The 19623-nt window shown below is 45.2% G+C and overlaps 1 protein-coding gene across 1 annotated transcript in view; it reads left to right on the top strand.

Moving 5' to 3' along the window:
• The window catches only part of alx4a (ALX homeobox 4a), a 229669-nt gene that overhangs the window by 207894 nt on the left and 2152 nt on the right, over positions 1 to 19623 (top strand). Inside the window, exon 3 of the mRNA XM_039739104.1 lies at positions 7013 to 7141. Coding sequence (XP_039595038.1) covers positions 7013 to 7141 — 129 coding nt within the window. The remainder of the gene's footprint in view (positions 1 to 7012; positions 7142 to 19623) is intronic.

Here is a 19623-nt window from a genome sequence, read left to right as displayed (position 1 = left end):
GAAATATGTTTGCATGGCATACAAACTTCTCAAAATGCATTACGTTACATTTGTCATTCCAACAGATGACGCATCACAAACATTAAAACTGCTTTTACGAATCCACTGGCAAAGTCCATCAGACCAGGACTGGGCAAAAGGCTAACAAGTGGTCTGGACAGGAGTCTGGTCCATCACAGGGATCTCTGTCACTCACACAAACACACACACCCCACATTCACACTTACACAATGCCAAGTTGTAACTGCCAATGAAGTACATAACCTCAATTCAAGAGAACACCTTTGGAATGAATTCCTTCTTTGCTTCAAACATGGCCGGCCATAGTAATTGGCATGAAACAGGACTTGCAATGCTATTCAGTTATGGCAACTGTTAGGGAAAAAGAGAAGTGGAAGGCAGACTTAATTATAGCGCCTGACTGTTGTCGATATGTGGCACTCGGATTGTAAATTAGTGGCTGATAACGGAGCTGTGACGCTGGTTTAGCGTAAAGTGAATTTTGAGTAAATGTGTATTTACTCTGTGCATGATGGCTTACACGCCACAGGCCACGTTACACATATTAGATCACATTTTGTTTGCCTTGCTTGTATTTTACGTTTTTACTGTCAGGAAGATCATTGAACATTCCCCATGATGACGTAAAGCACCGGGAAGACTGAGATGCTGGTGGACTGGTCCTCTCCCATTTGTGCTCAAGCAGCTGAGAAGTCTTCGTCCAGCAGAAACAATCTGCTGATGCTGAGATTTCCGCGCCCGCCGAGCTCAACTTAGAGATGCAGGGCTGCCCACCCATGCAAGCATTTAGCGGCCGCGACTTCCCACCCTGTGCATGCAGTTTTCTGGAGTTTCTTTAACTCGTTCTGGGGATCTGTTTGTCGCCAGTAGCAGTTATTGGAGCTGTGAAAATAATCGACCTCGACACACACCAAAAAGGTTTGGGGCGGCCACCCGTATATTATCCCTGGCTGCAAAAAGGACATGAAAAGTCACACTGAAGTGTATTGTTTGGAGTGCAAGATTGAACTGAGGTATACTGATGTTGTCCGGGCTTTTAAAGCAAGGAATGGGAAGTGATGTCATTGAGGTCCGGAACCGGAAGTGAGGTTACTCTTGGGGCCGGAGCCGGAAGTGGGGTCGGAACTGGAAGTTGTGTCGTCAGGCAGAATTTCACAACTTTTGGCCGACAGAAACAACAGAGGAAGATTTAGTGCCACCCCACCACCCCGTGGCCTGGCATAGACTTACCTTCATTTGGTCCATTCAGCTTCCTCCTATGCGCGCGCGTGTGTGTGAGACAGAGGTTAAAAAAAGAAAAGAAGAAAATATACAAAATATACGAGGTGGTGTAACCGCCGTCAGGGTAAACTTCAAACAGTAAAACAGTAAGTGACACATCAGTTTTAAAGGCAGACAACGTGACAGATTCCTCAAAGATGTACAGAGCGATCTGTTCAAGATATCTCATTGAAAAATGTAACTGCCTTGACAAATTCAGCAAAATGGGGACAGACCGACAGACAGACAGACAGAGGAGCCAGACATGGCTATTGCAGTAGGTGCTTCTCACATTTTATATGAACATACAGTATCTGACAAAAACGATATAGGTTAAATATAAGCATTTCTAAATTTGAAACATATTAGAGTTTTCTAAGTTTGTATTGTATCATTCGTGATTAGTCTAGCGTTTGCGGCCCGAGTTTTCATAACAGTTTTAATCGCACCATCCTAATGTTTTTTTGAAACCGTAATAAAATGTATTCCTTTATTTTTTGCTGCCGAGTTTTATTATACAGTGGAACCTCGGTTTGCGAGCATAATTCGTTCCGGAAACGTGCTCGCAATCCAAAGCACTCGTATATCAAAGTGAATTTCCCCATAAGAAATAATGGAAACTCAGATGATTCGTTCCACAACCCAAAACTATTCATATAAAAATGATTAATACAAAATATAAAGTAAAATACATAATACAAATTAACCTGCACTTTACCTTTAAAAAGAATCATGGCTGGTGTGAGTTTCTAAACTCTTGTGGTATTCCACCCAACAGGACGACACGCGGAAGAGCGTCCCAAAGCAAATCGCAGTCTCCCAGCGCTGTAGCAGTTCGCCGTATAAGCGCATTTAAAAAGGTCGCAGACATGCTATAAGCGCCTGTCGTCAATGAGTCATACAAGGAACATTAGAAAGATCCCGTTGCAATAAATAACAGCGCTGTTGCTGTTTCAAGCTGAATAAAGCTGGTGTTGTTAAAGTACTGAGACTCAGCTTCGTGTTTTGGGGAGCAAGATGGGGACTCGCACTTCACAGCACACACACACAGTCACAATGCTGTAGTAAACAGATGTTGACTATACGAGTGAGGCACACGGACTCAGACGGAGAATAGGAGACGATTGCCAGAGAGAGAGAGAGACAGGCGAGATAAGGAGAGAGAGAGAGAGACGCGCTGGGCGAGCGAGCGAGATAAGGAGAGAGAGAGACGTGCTGGGCGGGCGAGCGAGCGAGATAAGGAGAGAGAGAGACGACTGGGCGAGCAAGCGAGCGAGATAAGGAGAGAGAGAGAGAGACACGCTGGGCAAGCGAGCGAGATAAAGAGAAAGAGAGAGACGCGCTGGGCGAGCGAGCGAGATATGGAGAGAGAGAGACGCTAGCAAGCAAGCGAGCGAGATAAGGAGAGAGAGAGAAGAACCATCAGCTCAGTTATGCTCACATGACGCTCAGCAGACAAAGTGTATCCATACTACTCGTATTGCAAGACATCGCTTGTTTATCAAGTCAAAATTTATTAAAAAATTTTGCTCATCTTGCAAAACACTCGTAAACCAAGTTACTCGTAAACCGAGGTTCCACTGTACCTACTTAACTTTTATCGACATGTATCTAACTCTATATTTATTTTTCTAGTATTAGAATGTAGGTTAAGTTCGTTTGTTTTGGTTTCAGTACATGGATTTTTCATATTTTTGATTCTTGTTTTCTTTCTTTCACATCTTCATGCCCCCCTTTTTGTTACTTTGCGCCCCCCTAGGCAGGCCCGCCCCACAGTTTGTGATGCACCGATGTAGGACAGAGTGAGATTATTGAAGGCTTTGTAAACCATTTTTAAACATATTTTAAAGTCAATTCTAAATGGCACTGGTAACCAGTGTAATGACGCCAAGACTGGTGTGATGCGCTCAGATTTTCTTTTCCTAGGCCCACTGTTCTAGTAACCATTGCATCTCCAAAGACCTGGTGAAAAAAGTTGTCATCAAAAGAAAAAGTATTGAGGGTAAGAAACCAGTTGTGCCAGTCCGATTAGGGCGTGTGTGTGTGTGTGGGAGGGAAGATTCTGGACTAGATGACTGTGTGAGAACAAGGAGACCTTCATCCTGAGGAATGACCGTTTACAAAGTGGTGACATTCATGATAAAGATAAAGCAGTCAGGATTGTCAAACAACTGGACAGCGTGGTTAGTATCTTTTAAGTATGGAGGTAGACCTTCAAGCAGTGGTTTAATAAAACTAGTGAGGAAAGCTGAAATACGGGTGGTGGGACAGATTCATGCAGAAACAACTGGGCATCGTGTTTGTGAGTCTTGGGGAGAAAGTAAAACGGAGACTGCAGTGGGATGGCACCCTGCCCGGGGTTTGTTTCCTGCCTTGCGCCCTGTGTTTGCCTCCAGCAGACCCCCCGTGACCCTGTAGTTAGGATACAGCGGGTTGGATAATGGATGGTAAAACAAAGATACTGTAGAACTGAGAAGGTAAAACTGGGGTAATATGTGGGCAGTTAGCTTTGCCTCCCAATGTCTTTTATTTAGTGCCCATCAACACTGAACGCTGCCACAGGGTGTTTCCATAGTTGTACATTGTGATGGCAGATGAGCTGACAGGTCATCAGTGGCGACTGATTCCATGAAATTTTTATTCTTATACTGTATTGAGGATTTGTTCTGTTCTGTGTATTGTGTTGTATTGACCCCTTTTCTTTTTGACACCCACTGCACACCCAACCTACCTGGTAAAGGGGTCTCTCTCTTTGAACGGCCTTTCCTAAGGTTTCTTCTATTTTTTTCCCTACTCGGGTTTTTTTGGAAGTTTTTCCTTTTGTTCTTAGAGAGTCAATGCTAGGGGGCTGTCAAAAGGCAGGGTCTGTTAAAGCCTAATGTGGCACTCCTTGTGTGATTTTGGGATATACAAAAATAAATTGTATTGTATTGTATGATGTTGGCATTGTAGCTTTAAAATATTCTTAATATAGCGCCTTTCATTATTGAATACTTTACCAAGGGTTCTGAACCACTGCTATGGTTTCCACAGTTCTACAATGTGTTTTGACTCAGCTAAGATCAGATCTGTGACCTTGTGCATTAAACTCCACATTTAATTTATATAGTGCCTTTCAATACCAAATCCCATTGCAATGCACTTGGAGAATCCAGGATAGTTGTTTTCTGATCTCGACAACTTGACAAGTGACACGTTAAGGGGCTTAATCGTGAGCCAATAGTTGGGGGATTGCAAACGCAAACTTGTTCTTTAAGGTTCAAAGTTTATTTTATATAGTGCCTTCATGTAATGGACATCAACCCAAAGTGCTTTTCAGTAACAGGACTGTCTTCAGGGTGGAATAATGCGGGTGACAGGACCTGGCAAGGCTGACGACGGAGATTTCAATCCGGACCTTGTGCGTTACAGTCCATATTTTATTTGACATTCTGAGGAGCAATATGTGGTGACACTTTATAGGGAGTGTGGCAGGTGGTAGGGGGCCCTTGCCCGGCCGGGACGCCTTTATAATGGATGGGTCAGGGGACAGAGGGTCTTCAGGGCTTAATGTCCCTGGGAAGATAGAAGGCAGCCCCCCTGGGTTGCTACAAGGTGACTCAAAAGTGACTCAGGCGCCGACGCGAGTGGCAGCCTTTCCAGCATCTCTGCGTTTGTGAATTTCCTCTTGGGATTAATAAAGTATCTGTCTGTCTATCTATCTACAGCACCATGGATTCCCGCAGGTCATGCTGGGAGTAGGAGTTTGCGACAGGCCTGTTGGGTTCCTGCTGTGCTACAGAGCCCACAAAGCCCTACTATGTTGGGCTCAACAGTTACAGCAGCAACCCCTGGCAGTGCCCATGCAGGGCTGCTCCAAACTCCAACTGCCAAGGAGCCCAGTGGGAGTCCCAGGCACCGCTGCTACCTAGTGATCTGGGGTTGGTAATGCCCTGAATAAGCTCTCTCCTCCGGTCCTTGCACTGTGGAGGAGTCCCGGTACACCACAGCAGTCATTTCTGGGAACTGAACTGGAAACATTAAGCCACTAGGGGGCGCCACACTATGACTCTGCCCTGATTCAGTTTGCTCATGCATGTGCTGCCGTACTCCATTATTCTCTGCCATAACCCTAACAGGACTTTCTTTTTTAAATGCCAAGCTCATAATGCCATGCATGATTTCATCCCCACAATCTCTGGTTTTACCCAAAAGAGGATCCAATTCTCTTTTTACTTTACTTAAACACAAATATCTCTGTTGAGCTGGCACATTGCTGGCACATTAATCCCAAACTCATTGTTGCACACGGTAACGGAGTGTGAGGCACCTTACTTAACAGAGGCTGATGCCCACAGGCTGAGGGGAGTGTTAGAAAACCCAGGGGCTTCTGCTCTCCTCTTCTTTCTTCTCTTTTGTAGGCTCGCAAACAGGCACTGACGGAGTTAACTTCCACTCGTCCCATGGCGTGCCGAACGAAATAGACGCCATAATCTGCCGTGAAGCCCCTCGCAACTCTCACCCCTGCAGCTTCAGATGGCCAGATAAGGAGCGGAAACACGCTGTGTCCACTCCTAGGAAGTGGCTTTGGAGAAGCTGCCAGCTCCACGCCGCCGTCCTCCCGAAGTCCGCCTGGGACACTCTGCCCCCCCCCACCCCACCATCCAAAACCCCAAACGGTGCCAAATGCCTTTACCTTTCCGTTTTCATAACATGTTTTAATCAAAGGGACATCCAGTCGGTTTGGAACTCAAGTGAAAGTTCTGGAAGGGCTGCACTCTTGTAACGTACATATCCAGAATATCAAATGTCATTCGAGGAAGTTCTGCATTGTGGAGAAAGCTTGTCAGATGTCACCCCCCCATCCTGATGTCATTCACAGCTCCCAGGCTTTGGCCACATCGGTCACACTTCCTGCCACTTTCCTGTGGACTTCGTGTCCCCTTGTACAGGTCACCATATATTGCCTTTAATGTGGATCACGTGCATGCAGGTGAGGAGGCACACCACAGTGCAAACAAACATCTCTCCAGGTCAGTAAACCTGCCTTCCTTCTCATCCAAACTATTCCAGGCATTCCATAAATAGCGTGTGGGAGCAACTCTCCAAAGTCTTTTCATTTTTCCGGTGTCAGAGGTGAAGTCCAAAATGTTAAACCGGAAAACGAAAGCACAGCACGGAAACACTAAAGGCTCGAGTCAGGTCAGTGAAGAGCTCCGCCCCTTCCCGACTCCACCAATCTGCTACTAAATGGGCGGTACAAAGCAGTGGGAGGGGTCTGACCAAGTGAAAGGAGGAGTTGGGGCGGAGTCTAGGACAATTCTAAACAGTGAACAGTGAAGTCATTTTATTTGCACTTTGTCAGTCAGTCAGTCCTAACTACAGGGTCACAGTGGTCTGCTGGAGCCGATCCCAACCAGCACAGGGCGCAAGGCAGGAAACAAACCCCATTGTGATTAAAGGAAGTCTGTTAATAGATGAACCTCCTCTGCCCTTTCTTCTCCAGTTCCTCTGTGTTATGAGACCAGTCCAGCCTGTCATTGATGTGGACCCCCAAGTACTTGTAGGATTTAGAGTCGATAAGCAGTTTCTATGCTTTTGCTAATGTTCACTGACAACAGTTCTGAAAGTTCTCCCCCTGACTCCTCTCCATTATTCTTCTTCTTCTTTCGGCTGCTTCTGTTGCCACAACGGATCATCTTCTTCCATACCTTCCTGTCCTCGTCATCTTGCTCTCTGCTTCTTCACACAGGTGTGGTTTCAAAACCGAAGAGCAAAGTGGAGGAAGAGAGAGCGATTCGGGCAGATGCAGCAGGTCCGCACCCACTTCTCAGCCGCCTATGAGCTCCCCCTGCTGACCCGCGCAGAGAACTACGCTCAGGTAATCGGCCAGTCTGTCTGATTGCTTAATTCAGGGGTCCCCAACTCCGGTCCTGGAGGGCCCCAGCGGCTGCAGGTTTTCATTCTAACCCTTTTCTTAATTGGTGACCTGTTTTTGCTGCTCATTAGCTTCTTTTGAATCAATTTCAATTGACTTGGTTTTTTTAAGCTTTTTTGCCCTGAATTTCTTCATTGTTCCTCTGAATTGCTTCATTTTTTTCCTTAAACAGAAATGAAATGTGAAGTGAGTGAGAGAACTTAGACCAAATAAGTCAGGGCCTCAAACACCAATGGTTGTCATGTCATGTGGCCCTCTCGTGCCATGTCTGTCCCCACAGTGGCTCCACTGGCATCACAATCTTCTCCACATTTGATAGAGATGCCCTTCTCCACACCCCCTTTTGCCATGCAGCTCACTGGTTGAATTCTGCAGCTTTCTATTTCCATAGCACATTTCCAACATCTCCATAAAATTATTCCCTGGGTCGGGTCCCACTGCTGCCAGGATACTTCAGTCCACCAGATTGGATTCTATAAACACATCTCACCTGAGAGGGGCTTTGCCATTGAAACCTCAAGCTTTGTGGCTCCACCACCACCACCATTCTTCTCAGGTGTCTACCTTATGAGCTTTGGCTGCTGCAGGAAGTCAGCATACGGGGACAAAGTCGGAGACCTTACTACGCAATGTAGCGCCTTTCATTGTATAAACGCTATGCCAGCATCTGTTGTTCCTGTAGTTTAACAACGTAAGAACTGCCAGACAAAGTGACTCACTTCGGGTTACAAAGGAGGTCACTAGTGACGACACATCCTTGTAGTTTTATACAGCAACTTTCCACAGTAGATGCCGTGCCACTGCGGGTTGTTTCCAGATTAGTATAAAATAAGTCCAAGTTGCCCCCTCCCAGGAAAACTGCTACTTGTTGTATTTTAGGGACTTTATCATACCATGCTCCACTTACTATTTTAGATGTCCCTCCGTACCATTCTGGTCAGGTGCCAGGGCCACCAGTGGAGGAAGGGACTCATTCAGGGTCACAGAGGAAGTCACTTTTGGTGACTGATCTAACAGCCGTTTTGTTTTATAAGCTGCCTTTTCATAGTGGGCATCATCTCAAAGTGCATTTTAGCTGTGGGACACTTCTTTCCAAATTCCTACAATATGTGGCCTGACAAGTGAAGAAAGTCATAAAGGGTTACCAGTTGTGTCAGCGGTGGGATTGAATCTCAGCACTTCATTTAATTTGACACCACTACCGCAAAGGGCTTTACATGTACAGTAGAAACGTTTCTATATGGATATCATAGGAGCCTTGGTAGGTGAAGTGGCTCATGCAGGGTCCTAAAGTGGAGTAACATTGGAAATGGGCCTGGCAAACCTGTGCCTTTATACAGTACTAGCTGCGCTACCCATCTAGGACTGGGTCAAAATCTACGTAACTAACCAATTTACAGTAGACCTAAGCGTTCACGTTTGCAGTGCGCCAACTATTGGAATGCATTCTGTAATTCATGCAGTAATAAAAAGCATTGTATTTTCCATTCCAACAGATGGTACGTCATAATCATTTCTAGCAATAAAATGTATTACTAGCAATATTTGCGATGCGCCATCGGTTGGAATGGGAGAGACATAGCAACTGGATGGACACACGGACATACCGGAGACACATATCTTTTTATTAAAGAGAATCTTTCCCATCATAGATAGTTAGACATGAAAGGCACTGTATAACAAGTAGACATACAGACAGATAGATAGATAGATAGATAGATAGATAGATAGATAGATAGATAGATAGATGTGAAAGGCACTATATAATAGATAGATAGATAGATAGATAGATAGATAGATAGATAGATAGATAGATAGATAGATAGATAGATAGATAGATAGATAGATAGATGTCCCCAAGAAGAAATAAGGATGGAAGGTGTCTTGACCTGCATGTAGACCCATTCACACAGTGTTCATCCTCTGCCCCCTTATTGGGGGCCCTCAGCCCTGTCCCTCTTTGTAACCAATCAGCCTGCAGCATCGCCCCTCCACCTTCAAACTGTAGCCCCACCCCACTGTTCTGCTCCCTGAAGCACCGCCCCCTGCTCTCAGATACTCCCACCTCAGCTCCTTCTCCTCCCTTTCGGAGGTGTTCTTGTAGCTCCACCCCTCTACTCTCAGGTAATTTGCCTTCAGCACCTCCCTTCACCTGCATTAATATTCAAAAAGTGTCTCTTTGGCCAAACCACTCACTATATTCACCTTCATAATATGCCTTCACAGCACCACGCTCATCTTTCAGGCATATTCAACAAGTACCCCTGCAGCAAGGTCTCCTTCACATTCAGATACTGTAGTGTGCTAACACCACTTACCCTGGCCCCTGTAGGCAGCAACTCAGTGGCACTGCCCACTGTGCACATTCAAAAAGTGACCCCATTGAAGCACCTGCCAACCCATTCAAATAAATCCATCCACTGTCCTTGTAGCTCAGAGTCCTAGAAGCCCCGCCCCTCCACTTTCTTATCTGTCCTCCCTTAGTTCCACCCCCTTTATGTGCACAAACACATAGGCTCCCTGTATCACTGACCATCCAATAACAGAAATGTACCCTTTAGCACTCCCCCTCACTTTTACTGAGATTCAGAAAGTGTCCTTATGGCCCCGCCCCTCACTGTTTCCATATTCTGATAGGTCCCTTTTAGCACCACCCCATCACTTTCTCATAGTATCCTCCCTTAGCTCCACCCCTTCCTCCCTCCCTGTGTGCATAAGCACATACAATATGGTCCCTGTAGTGTCACCCTATTCCATTGAGATGGTGTCTATGGCTTCACCCACCTCCAGACAATGGGCTTGTAGCACCACCCTCTTCACATTTAGAAAGTGTCTAAGTGGCTCCGCCCCTCACTGCTGTTATATTCAAATAGTGTCCCTGTAGCCCCACCCCTCCACTTTCTGATTGTATTCTCTCAGCTCCTCCTGCTCCCTGAGGGGCATATTTAGGAAGTCCATCCACAGCCCCAAACCCTCTCCATCACTTTGCTTAGATGTATTAATCTCAAGTTCATGTTTGTGTTATTTATGTACAAAAACAGCTCAGTAATATGAAAGAGCCACCCGTTTTAACGGAGGACATCCCACCGTCCTGCATTCACCTACTTTATTATAAGATTAGTGGCTTCATTGGATGTGGCTGACCAGACTGAGCTCAGATCCACCCTCACTCGCTCCTCTTCTGGTGACTCTAAAATGTGATTGGAGTTTGGCTGATCACTCAGGAGAGCTGACAGGAGTCGCCCGCACTACTCTGAGGAGGGGCTCGGACTCAGGAAGGCCATCAAGTCCACGAAAAGAAGAAGAAGAGGAAGAAAAAAAAAATACAGATGTACAGCCCTTAGATTCTTCTAAAGGGAGCAGCTAGAGAACTGAACAAGAAACCAACAAGCTCCATGTCAGGAGGACCGTAACGCCAAACTTTACTGCCATCACCTCTTTGGAAAGCAGTGAGGTGGACATCAATGGGACGGGGGCATTTTTAGCATTTAAGGACCCATAAGTATCCAACTCTGACGCTGTGTGGTCAGTGTAAGGAAATCAAAACCGACTTCGGCAGCTGAGCAGAGAAGCCACGTCGGGAGGATGACCTCCACCGTCCAGTACTGGGACACTAGGAAAGTAATTAGATTGAGGAAACAAACCCGAGGAGAACCAGCTTCACTCAGCAGAAGACCTCTGAAAACAGTCTACGTTATGAGGTCATACTCTCAAGTGGCCAGATGTGGACTCACCACCCATCAGGACAAAGTTGGAATGGCTGCTGTGGGATGAGGAGCCTTTGCCAAGCAGGGGCTTAAAGCTCAGAAGATTCAGCCGATCTCATGTCCTGGCAGTGCCCACTTGAATGCACGTGAAACTGGAGTTCTTTGGCAGGGGAAACGTCAAGGGGTGGCATCCTGTCCACAGTTGGCTCGTGTGGTGCAGTTCTCAAAGAGAACAATGATGGATGGAAAGATGTGAAAAACTGAATGAAAACTTTTGCAAGGTGCTATGGACACGTCTGTAAGGGGGCTCAGCACAGTTTAGCCCAAATGGTCCGGACAATCGCTGATGATGTTCTTCATCTCCCTCAAGCACAAGCAGAAGACATAGGAGAGGAAACAGCTGGAACTGAACCAGAATGAAGTTTCAGCTAAAATAACATCCTGCCTGATGAAGACCCCCTCGCTCCCCATCATGGTCAACTTTGTTATATGACATTGATACATCTCACAAAGGCGCTATATAATGTAAAAAATGAACCGCACAAAAAACGCCCACCACCACCAAAGTCCAGTGCAGCTGCAGCGAGACGCACCTTCAAGAGGAGGTCAGCATGGCCGCCATTTATTGTGAATTTGCGGGGGACGCGCCGGGGAGCCGCAGCAGCTGTGGAATGCGCTCATCCTCACACATCTGGACCGGCGCTCGCTCGTCCCTTTTATCTTTTACTCCCCCACCAGTCCTCTGAGAAGGAGGGGGTGGGCTGGGTGGGCCAGGGCGCATGGTCATCACCTCAGTAAAGAAGCTCCACATGCCCTCCCAGTTTCAGGTCATCACATCAAACTGGCAAAGGGATAAGCCTGCCAGCCTATGGAGGGGAGTGGGCAGGAGGGCAACGTTCACCCACGGTCAGAGCTCCCTGGAACATTGATCTGTTTTTTATCCATGACATTCTCTCATTTGATTGATTTATTTATTTGCTTGTTGTCCCTTTGCCCACTCCCTGCATGACCCTGAGCGAGTCAGTTGATCTCCCAGAAGTCCTTGTGCGGAAATACGCAAACACTTACATGGCAGGCCGCTACTAAATTCAGCAGGGAAAAGGCGCTATATACAGCAACGGAGTCACAGGCTCGGCCGCCGCTACTGACTCTGTCTTACAGTTTAGTTGTAAGCCTTGAAAGGGGCCGATGACGAGGAGGCGCTGTATGACACGCAAAGAGCGGCGTTTGGGGGTGGCAAGTGGGGGGGTCGCTTTTGAGGTCCGCGTGTCAAGTTATAGTCTCTAGTTATATTTTGTTATCTTAAAAAAAAATTAGCTGAATACCGTAATGAGAAAATCCGGTGTATGTTAACATTATTTTTATTAAATTTGCGCGCAGGTTTATACAGTCCACACATACCGGTGGTAACAGCGTTTGACGTAACCGGCCGCGTGGAGTTGGTCAGCCCTTGGCCCCGCCCCCCTAAGGCCGCCTCTGTGACGCGCTATATCATAAGAGACTTAGCACCCCATCCTGACACACGCTTAGAAATGAAGCCGATTCAGAGCACTTCACGTTCTGCACTTTATTGTATGGCGGAGTTCATTTAAAATGCAGAAATTTGCCATGTTTTGCCCATCAGTCTGCACTCAAGGAGTCTCATTCATGAAACTTGAGTAGAACGAATGTGTTCGTCAGGCATTCGTTTCAGTAAAGGAGCGTCTATTCGACAAAGCGAGCGGATTTTAACACCTGCTTGGCACCAAGCGCAGTGCGTGTGTAAATAAATAACATTCATAATAGATGAATGCCATTTGCACAAAACACATTTTAAATGAATAATATTAAAAATACTCAATGCATGTGCGAATTATAAATTACAAGATATCGCACCGGGCGGCAGGGTGGCGCAGTGATAGCGCGGCTGGGAGACCTGTGGGTTCACTTCCCGGGTCCTCCCTGCGTGGAGTTTGCATGTTCTCCCCGTTTCTGCGTGGGTTTCCTCCCACAGTCCAAAGATATACATTGGCGATCCCCGTGACCCTGTGTTAGGATATAGCGTGTTGGATAATGGATGGATGTTAGATATCACACCCTTCATCAAAGTCCCTGTCAAGTTAGCTACTAATGATGATTATTCAACGACACGGGGTTCATGTTTTGTTTCAAGTAACCGCGTCACACGGCTCTGTGCCCAGCTGAGTCTGTTGTTCTATAAAAGAGCATCGATTTGAACTTCATCCGATTGAACTTCGTGACTTCTGCACGATTTGGCCCAGCAGGGCGCACTGGGGAGAGAGGGGCACACATTCCGGGATCTGCGCTGGCAGTGACTGACCAATGGCCGACGACTCGGACTCATTCTGATGCCATTGTGCACTATTATGGATCCTGTTCTGAAAAGAGAACAACCAGAAGCCGTGCCATACCTGTCTACATCTGTCGACGCCTGGCTTTTTGGCTATTGGGATATTTCAGCCGCAGATTTCAGGCAGGTCTGGGACTTTTCAGCCACTACCTTGGAGTACTGAACGGCACATTAACGCTAATGGGGGATTGTATCCAGTTCTCTTCTATTGGGGAAAGGCGAGTGGAGGTTCATCGAGGGTTTTACGAGCTGGTCAGCCTAGTCAGGGCCTTTGGGTGCAACAGACCGCACACTCGTGCGCATCGAAGCTCCATCCGATGATGCGTTTATACGAATAGAAAACTCCGTTATATCAACGTGCGTCTTGTATGTGATGCTCAGCAGAGACTGCTCGCCGCATTATCAGAATAGGCGATTAGTTTAGCAAAGGGGCGACGGAAAAAGGGAACCATTTTTAAAATAAATTTCTCTAAAAGACTGGACCTGTCGTACCAACCGCAGCCGTCGGGATATTCCTGTGAGTTAATGAAGCTGTTGTAATAATCACAAACTGCAGGTCATTTTCCATACAAACCCCATGTAAATCTACTTTTGTACACCCTGTTTATTTTTTTTTTTTTTTATCGTGTTACTCACCCCACGTGGTCTGCAGTGACGCGTGGGTAAAAGCAAACGTAACAGAGAGAGAAGGTGACACAATGGTGACAGAGAGAGAAGGTGACACAGAATGGCGAGGCAAAGGCAAACAGGAGGAAGACGTGCATGAAAACAAATCATCTCCGTTTACTTGTGTGTCGGGTGATGCACGTGTCATCTAGTCACATGATGGAGATCCATCACTATGAAAGGCGCTATATAAAAACGAATGACAGTAAATCTGCAGCAGCACCTTGAATAGTCAGTACTGCATCAAGTAAAACCCAGCGGAAAAACTGATTGCATACTCTCGTTGGAAAGGCACCATCTAATAAAATAATCAGTGACAGTAAATTTGTGATAGCACTCACTATGAAAGGCGCTATAAAATGAAAGTTAAACAGTAAATCGGAAAGGAGGTGCTGTAGAAAATGATTGACAGTAAATCTGTGCTCATGCGCACTATGAAAGGTGCTATATAAAATAAACTTTGACAATCAAACTGCTAGTTCTCACTCAGTATGAAAGGCGCTATATAACACAGACTGACAGTAAATCTACAATGGGAAAGGTGCTATATTACAAATAGGGTGCGACAGTAAAACTGGCCGTGGCCACTCGCAATGAATGGCACTACATAAAATAGAGACAGTAAATCTGTGACGGTGCTCTCTATGAAAGGCGCTATAAAAGTTTAACAGTAAATCAGAAAGGAGGTGCTGTAGAATATGATGACTGACAGCAAATCTGTGCTCCTGCTCTCTTTGAAAGGTGACAACGTTGACAAAGTGTTAGCTCTCACTCAGTATGAAAGGCGCTATATAACACAGGCTGATGTTACATCCTTCCGAGACTGGAAAAGGAACAACATCAACAGAATCCCCAACTCGTGGATCTTTCCACAGAAGCTTCACCAGGAATCAAAACACACACACACACACGTAGAGAAACATATTCAATATAAAAATAATAACGTCCTAAAAGTATCATTCAATTTTCTTAACAGTAATATTAACATAAATGTCCACTCTCTGTATGTACTGTCTTCCGTTATTAATTAATGCTGTACTTTGCACAATAAATCGCATATTTCTAGAAATTGAAACACACGCGCGTTTAAATTACAGGAAACTCACCTGCGACAATCGCTTGCTGATCTTACGGCGCTGCTGCATCAGCTCTCAGCTCGGAGTGATCAGCGCCTGTCACTTTAAGTCGATGCAATTACAGGAACAGAAATACAGGATTCGCGTTTTTTATTTACTTGTGGTCTTTTATACCAAGAAAACTAAATAATAAATACGAAGGAATTAACAAGACATTGAGTGAACACCACAAACAGCGCCAATGAGCAGACGTAAGAACACGTGGGTGATGCGTGCGTTTCTCTTTAAAGAGCGCATGTAGCGGTTTTCACATTATTACATTAATGCAGTATTTCTAAAGATAAACTGGAACTTTCAAAATCTTTTCCGAAATATGTACAATATGCTATGAAGATTTGTACTGTATGTTTATTTACTTACAATAGTAACTATTTACATACTTGGAGAAGTAAGACTAATAACGGGAATACCGAGTCGCGACTCTCTCCACAAAAGCTTATCAGTAACGAGCCCCCGTGTCAATGGCTTCTGTTACTCCTCATTGCCAGGCATAAATAATCAATCGAGCACTCAGCTGCTCCTGCTGAGGCCACACTAATACAGAAAAGAACAAGTGATCAAGCAGCATATAAGGTACAATATTCGTAAACTGAAACGGTTCCCTTTTCATTGTACATTTAAACAAGTTAATCACAGAGCACAGCGTAAACCTACTGAATTAAGAACAACGTGTGCCAGGACTGAACAAAAAATAACCATCACACTGACAATACATCTATGACGGGAACGGCGCTATATAGAATGACAGTAAACCTGTGATGGTGCTCGCTATGAAAGGCACTATATAGAATGACTGACAGTAAACCTGTGATGGTGCTCGCTATGAAAGGCGCTATACAGAATGACTGACAGTAAATCTGTGATGGTGCTCGCTATGAAAGGCGCTATATAGAATGACTGTAAACCTGTGATGGTGCTCGCTATGAAAGGCGCTATATAGAATGACAGTAAGCCTGTGACGGTGCTCGCTATGAAAGGCGCTATATAGAATGACTGACAGTAAATCTGTGATGGTGCTCGCTATGAAAGGCGCTATACAGAATGACTGACAGTAAATCTGTTTATATCGCCTCAGTATGAGAGGTGCTGCTGCTTTCCAGTAAGGAGATTATGTATTCGCTTTCTGGGTCCTCCCTGAGTGGAGAGCGCTTTTGAGTTGTGCGAAAAGCGCTATGTAAATGTAAAGAAATATTATTATTATTGTTGTTATTATTATTAATACTGACATGAAATCTGTGACGGTAAAGGTGCTCTATAAATGAAGTGTGGCCGTCAGACTGTCAGGGGTCACTCGATATGAATGGCACAAAATATAAAATAAAGACAGTAAATCTGTCGCATACTATGAAAGGCGCTATATAACATGGTTTGACAGTGAAACTGTTAGTCAGTATCCTGACATTGTGAAAGGCGCTATATACAGTGGATCTGTGGTACTGCTTGCTATGAAAGGCGCTATATAAAGTAAACTGACAGTAAAGCAGTTTGCATTCTCTCATTGTGAAAGGTGCTATACATAATAGTAAATGACAGTAGATATGTGCTTGTGCTTGCTATGAAAGGCGCTATATAAAGTAAACTTTGACAGTAAAGCTGTTAGTGGCCACTCGATAGGAAAGGCGCTATATTAGTAGGACTGATGCTAAATCTGCGCTTGTGCTCACTTTGAATTTAAAATAAAGTTTGACTGTTAAACTGTCAGTGGCCACTCGCTATGAATGGCACTATATAATTAAAATAAAGACAGTAAATCCGTGATTGTGCCCACTCACTATTTAAGGTGCTATATAAATGTTAATTGTTCAACGTTTCAGATGGCGCCGTCTGTTAAAGGTGCAGTAGAAATGGACTATAAAACTGAAGGGGTCTCATTCAATATACAGGGATCTTATAACACAAAGAGTGACTTCAGATTGTGATGCCAATAATAATAAGTTGCATTTATAGAGCACCTTCCACAAACCCAAGGTTGCTTTACATAAAGATAAAAAAAAAATGTCTGGTATATTAAAAAAAGTCGCCTGGTATATATTAACTGTGTAAGCCGATCGTAGAAAGTATTTAGATCGTCAGAACTACTCTGGGCATCTCACTGCTAGAAGGATTCCTGTTGCCGAAGTGATCGCATCGTTTGTGAATTAGCAGCTAAGCGACTGTCTTTCTTCGGAGGTTTCCTTTTGCCGGTGTGCTGGTCTCGCTTGCGTATCCTCGGAGCTGGAGCTTTTAACCCGACTCTACATCTCACCTGCGGGCCGGACAGACTCACACACTTAACACACGAAGAACTCCGTTTAATGTCAAAAGCAACAGGGGTGCGGTGGCGGCGCTCAAACATAAAGACAGCTGGCAGTCGCCTCCAGTTCGCCCTCTGGTGGTCGTTCTGAGTGTCAACTGGATGATAACATGCATACAAGACCGCAAGATCACCCACCACCCTACACAGAAGGGGGTGGGTTAGTGTTGATTTCACCCTGCGGTACTTTTAGTCGACCAATGAGGAACGTGTGTACCAAGTTTCATGAAAATCACTCCAGCCGTTTGGACGTGATGCTGGAACATACATACAGACATACATTGACTTATGCGTATATATATACTAGCATACGGCGGTGTAAGAATAGGAACGGAAAACGGTGAGAAAGGAATTCAAAAATCAAGAAGAAAGAAATAGTTCTTGAAAGACGCAGTTGTGAAGAGGTGTTTTGCTGGAGACGACAGATAATGAGTCGAAAGATCTAACCCTAGAAAAAGCCATGGACAGCTGAAGACTGGTTGTGGTAGATTAACGCAAATCTTTGCAAAAGGTAATGCAAGGCGGGATGTTGGGGTCGTGTTTGAAGTAAATGACAATGGTAGTATGGAGAATCTCGGAAAGAGCTTGAATTTCAGCTTCACCACCATAAACTCCAGATGTTGCCATGTATTGATAGTACACATAGACTTGTGATAACTCGACTTGCGTTGGAAAGAACGTCTTCAAATCTGTCTCAATGTGATGCAACGAAATCTACTGCCCTGTGTCGTAGTGAGAGTGCATTGACTTCGTCAACCGTTTTTGTCAAGAAATAACTCGCGGATAGGAACAGGCAGTTGCCGGATCCTGGAATAGAGATGACGTTGTACAAAAACCCGTCGACAGAGAAGATACTGTCGTTCATTTTATAACAAAGGCTTAGGAAACGACCGTCGCAGTATAACGAAAATAGCAAGGAGTGAAACCAATGCCAATGGTCGAGAGAGTACCTTCCTGTAGCGGGTTACGGAAAAGACTCCCAGGTGCAGACATGGCCGAAGTGAAAGGTCACGCGGTCAGGGTAGATATAGGGTGGTGACCTGACACCAATGGGGTCATGAGAGAGGAGCGGAGAACGTGGTATTCCAAAGGAGGAATAGGAATCGAGAAAAGCGGCTCGGGGGGTGTATGGGAGGCCGCAGGCAGTGTGGAGAAGGGTTTGGATTAGGAGGAATAGGAATCAAGAAATGCCGCGTGGGTGGGACCAGTTTTGAAGAGGAAGCAGGACGAACCACAAGAGAAAGATATATAAGAGATAATAACACAAACAAAGTTGAATTCAATTGTTCTCTCGTTCGCTAGCTAAGCGGAGTTCAGGACCACGTCCCAAAGCTGGCGAGGGAATGAGGAAGGCTCCGCCCCCTCCCCTCCCCTCCCCTCGGCCCGCCTTGTGTCTCGGATTCGCGCTAACAAAACGGAACCGCAAGCGAACTCTGATACATCGTGCAATGAGAGAAGTCGCAAATTATTGGGGGGAAAAAAAAAAACCCGATCTAAATCCGTTAAGTAGTTCTTTCGTGAAAAGCAGACAAACATACAGACAGACAGACGTTGGATTTTCTATATTATATACTCGTAAACCTTCTAAATAACGTGCAGTTAAAGTCTCAACGGCATAAGAATCTTCACCAGGCAGCTCTGAAAATGTCTGCTTTGTTTGGGTCTCCATAGCCTGTCATGAAATCGAAGTTGAGAACACGACTGACAGACGTCGGACATTTCAACGACTCGGTGGCTCCACGTCACCAGACACCTCAGTGCCAGTCATCTGACTAACTGAACAACACGTCACACATGCAGCTGCAGTGACACAGTGACATGTGACAAAATGACAAATGAAGAAGTCAGATCTGTGGATGTGGAATGGCACAGTTTTGTTTCGACAGCATTCAGGTTTTAATTCAGTAGTGTGAGATACTCTAGAAAAGGCATACAGACGCACAACGTGCACTTGCAGGTGAAACAAATACTTTTTGGTGATGTTTTAATGTTAAATGCCAGTTGCGGACACCAACATTGTGTAAATGTTCAGGCAAAACAAGTGCATTCAGTTTATTTGGGATGAAACAAGCGATGAGAATAAACATCAGAAAACACGAGAAGCTCTCGGCCATTTCCATTTTGTAAAAGTCAAGCGTGAAGTTCAATGAAATTCTTATTCTTATGTGCTAGTCGATATGCAAATGAGCTCTTGGGGGGGATATGTTGGAGACCCCCTGCCTTAGAAAGTTGGGATTTTGGACCCACCAGTAGAACTTCAGTTTTAATGGCAT

The sequence above is a fragment of the Polypterus senegalus genome, chromosome 1 (genome assembly GCF_016835505.1).
Source record: "Polypterus senegalus isolate Bchr_013 chromosome 1, ASM1683550v1, whole genome shotgun sequence".
Lineage (NCBI taxonomy): Eukaryota > Metazoa > Chordata > Cladistia > Polypteriformes > Polypteridae > Polypterus > Polypterus senegalus.
Note: the sequence above shows the minus strand (reverse complement) of the source record. Positions and strands in the feature narration are given on the sequence as shown.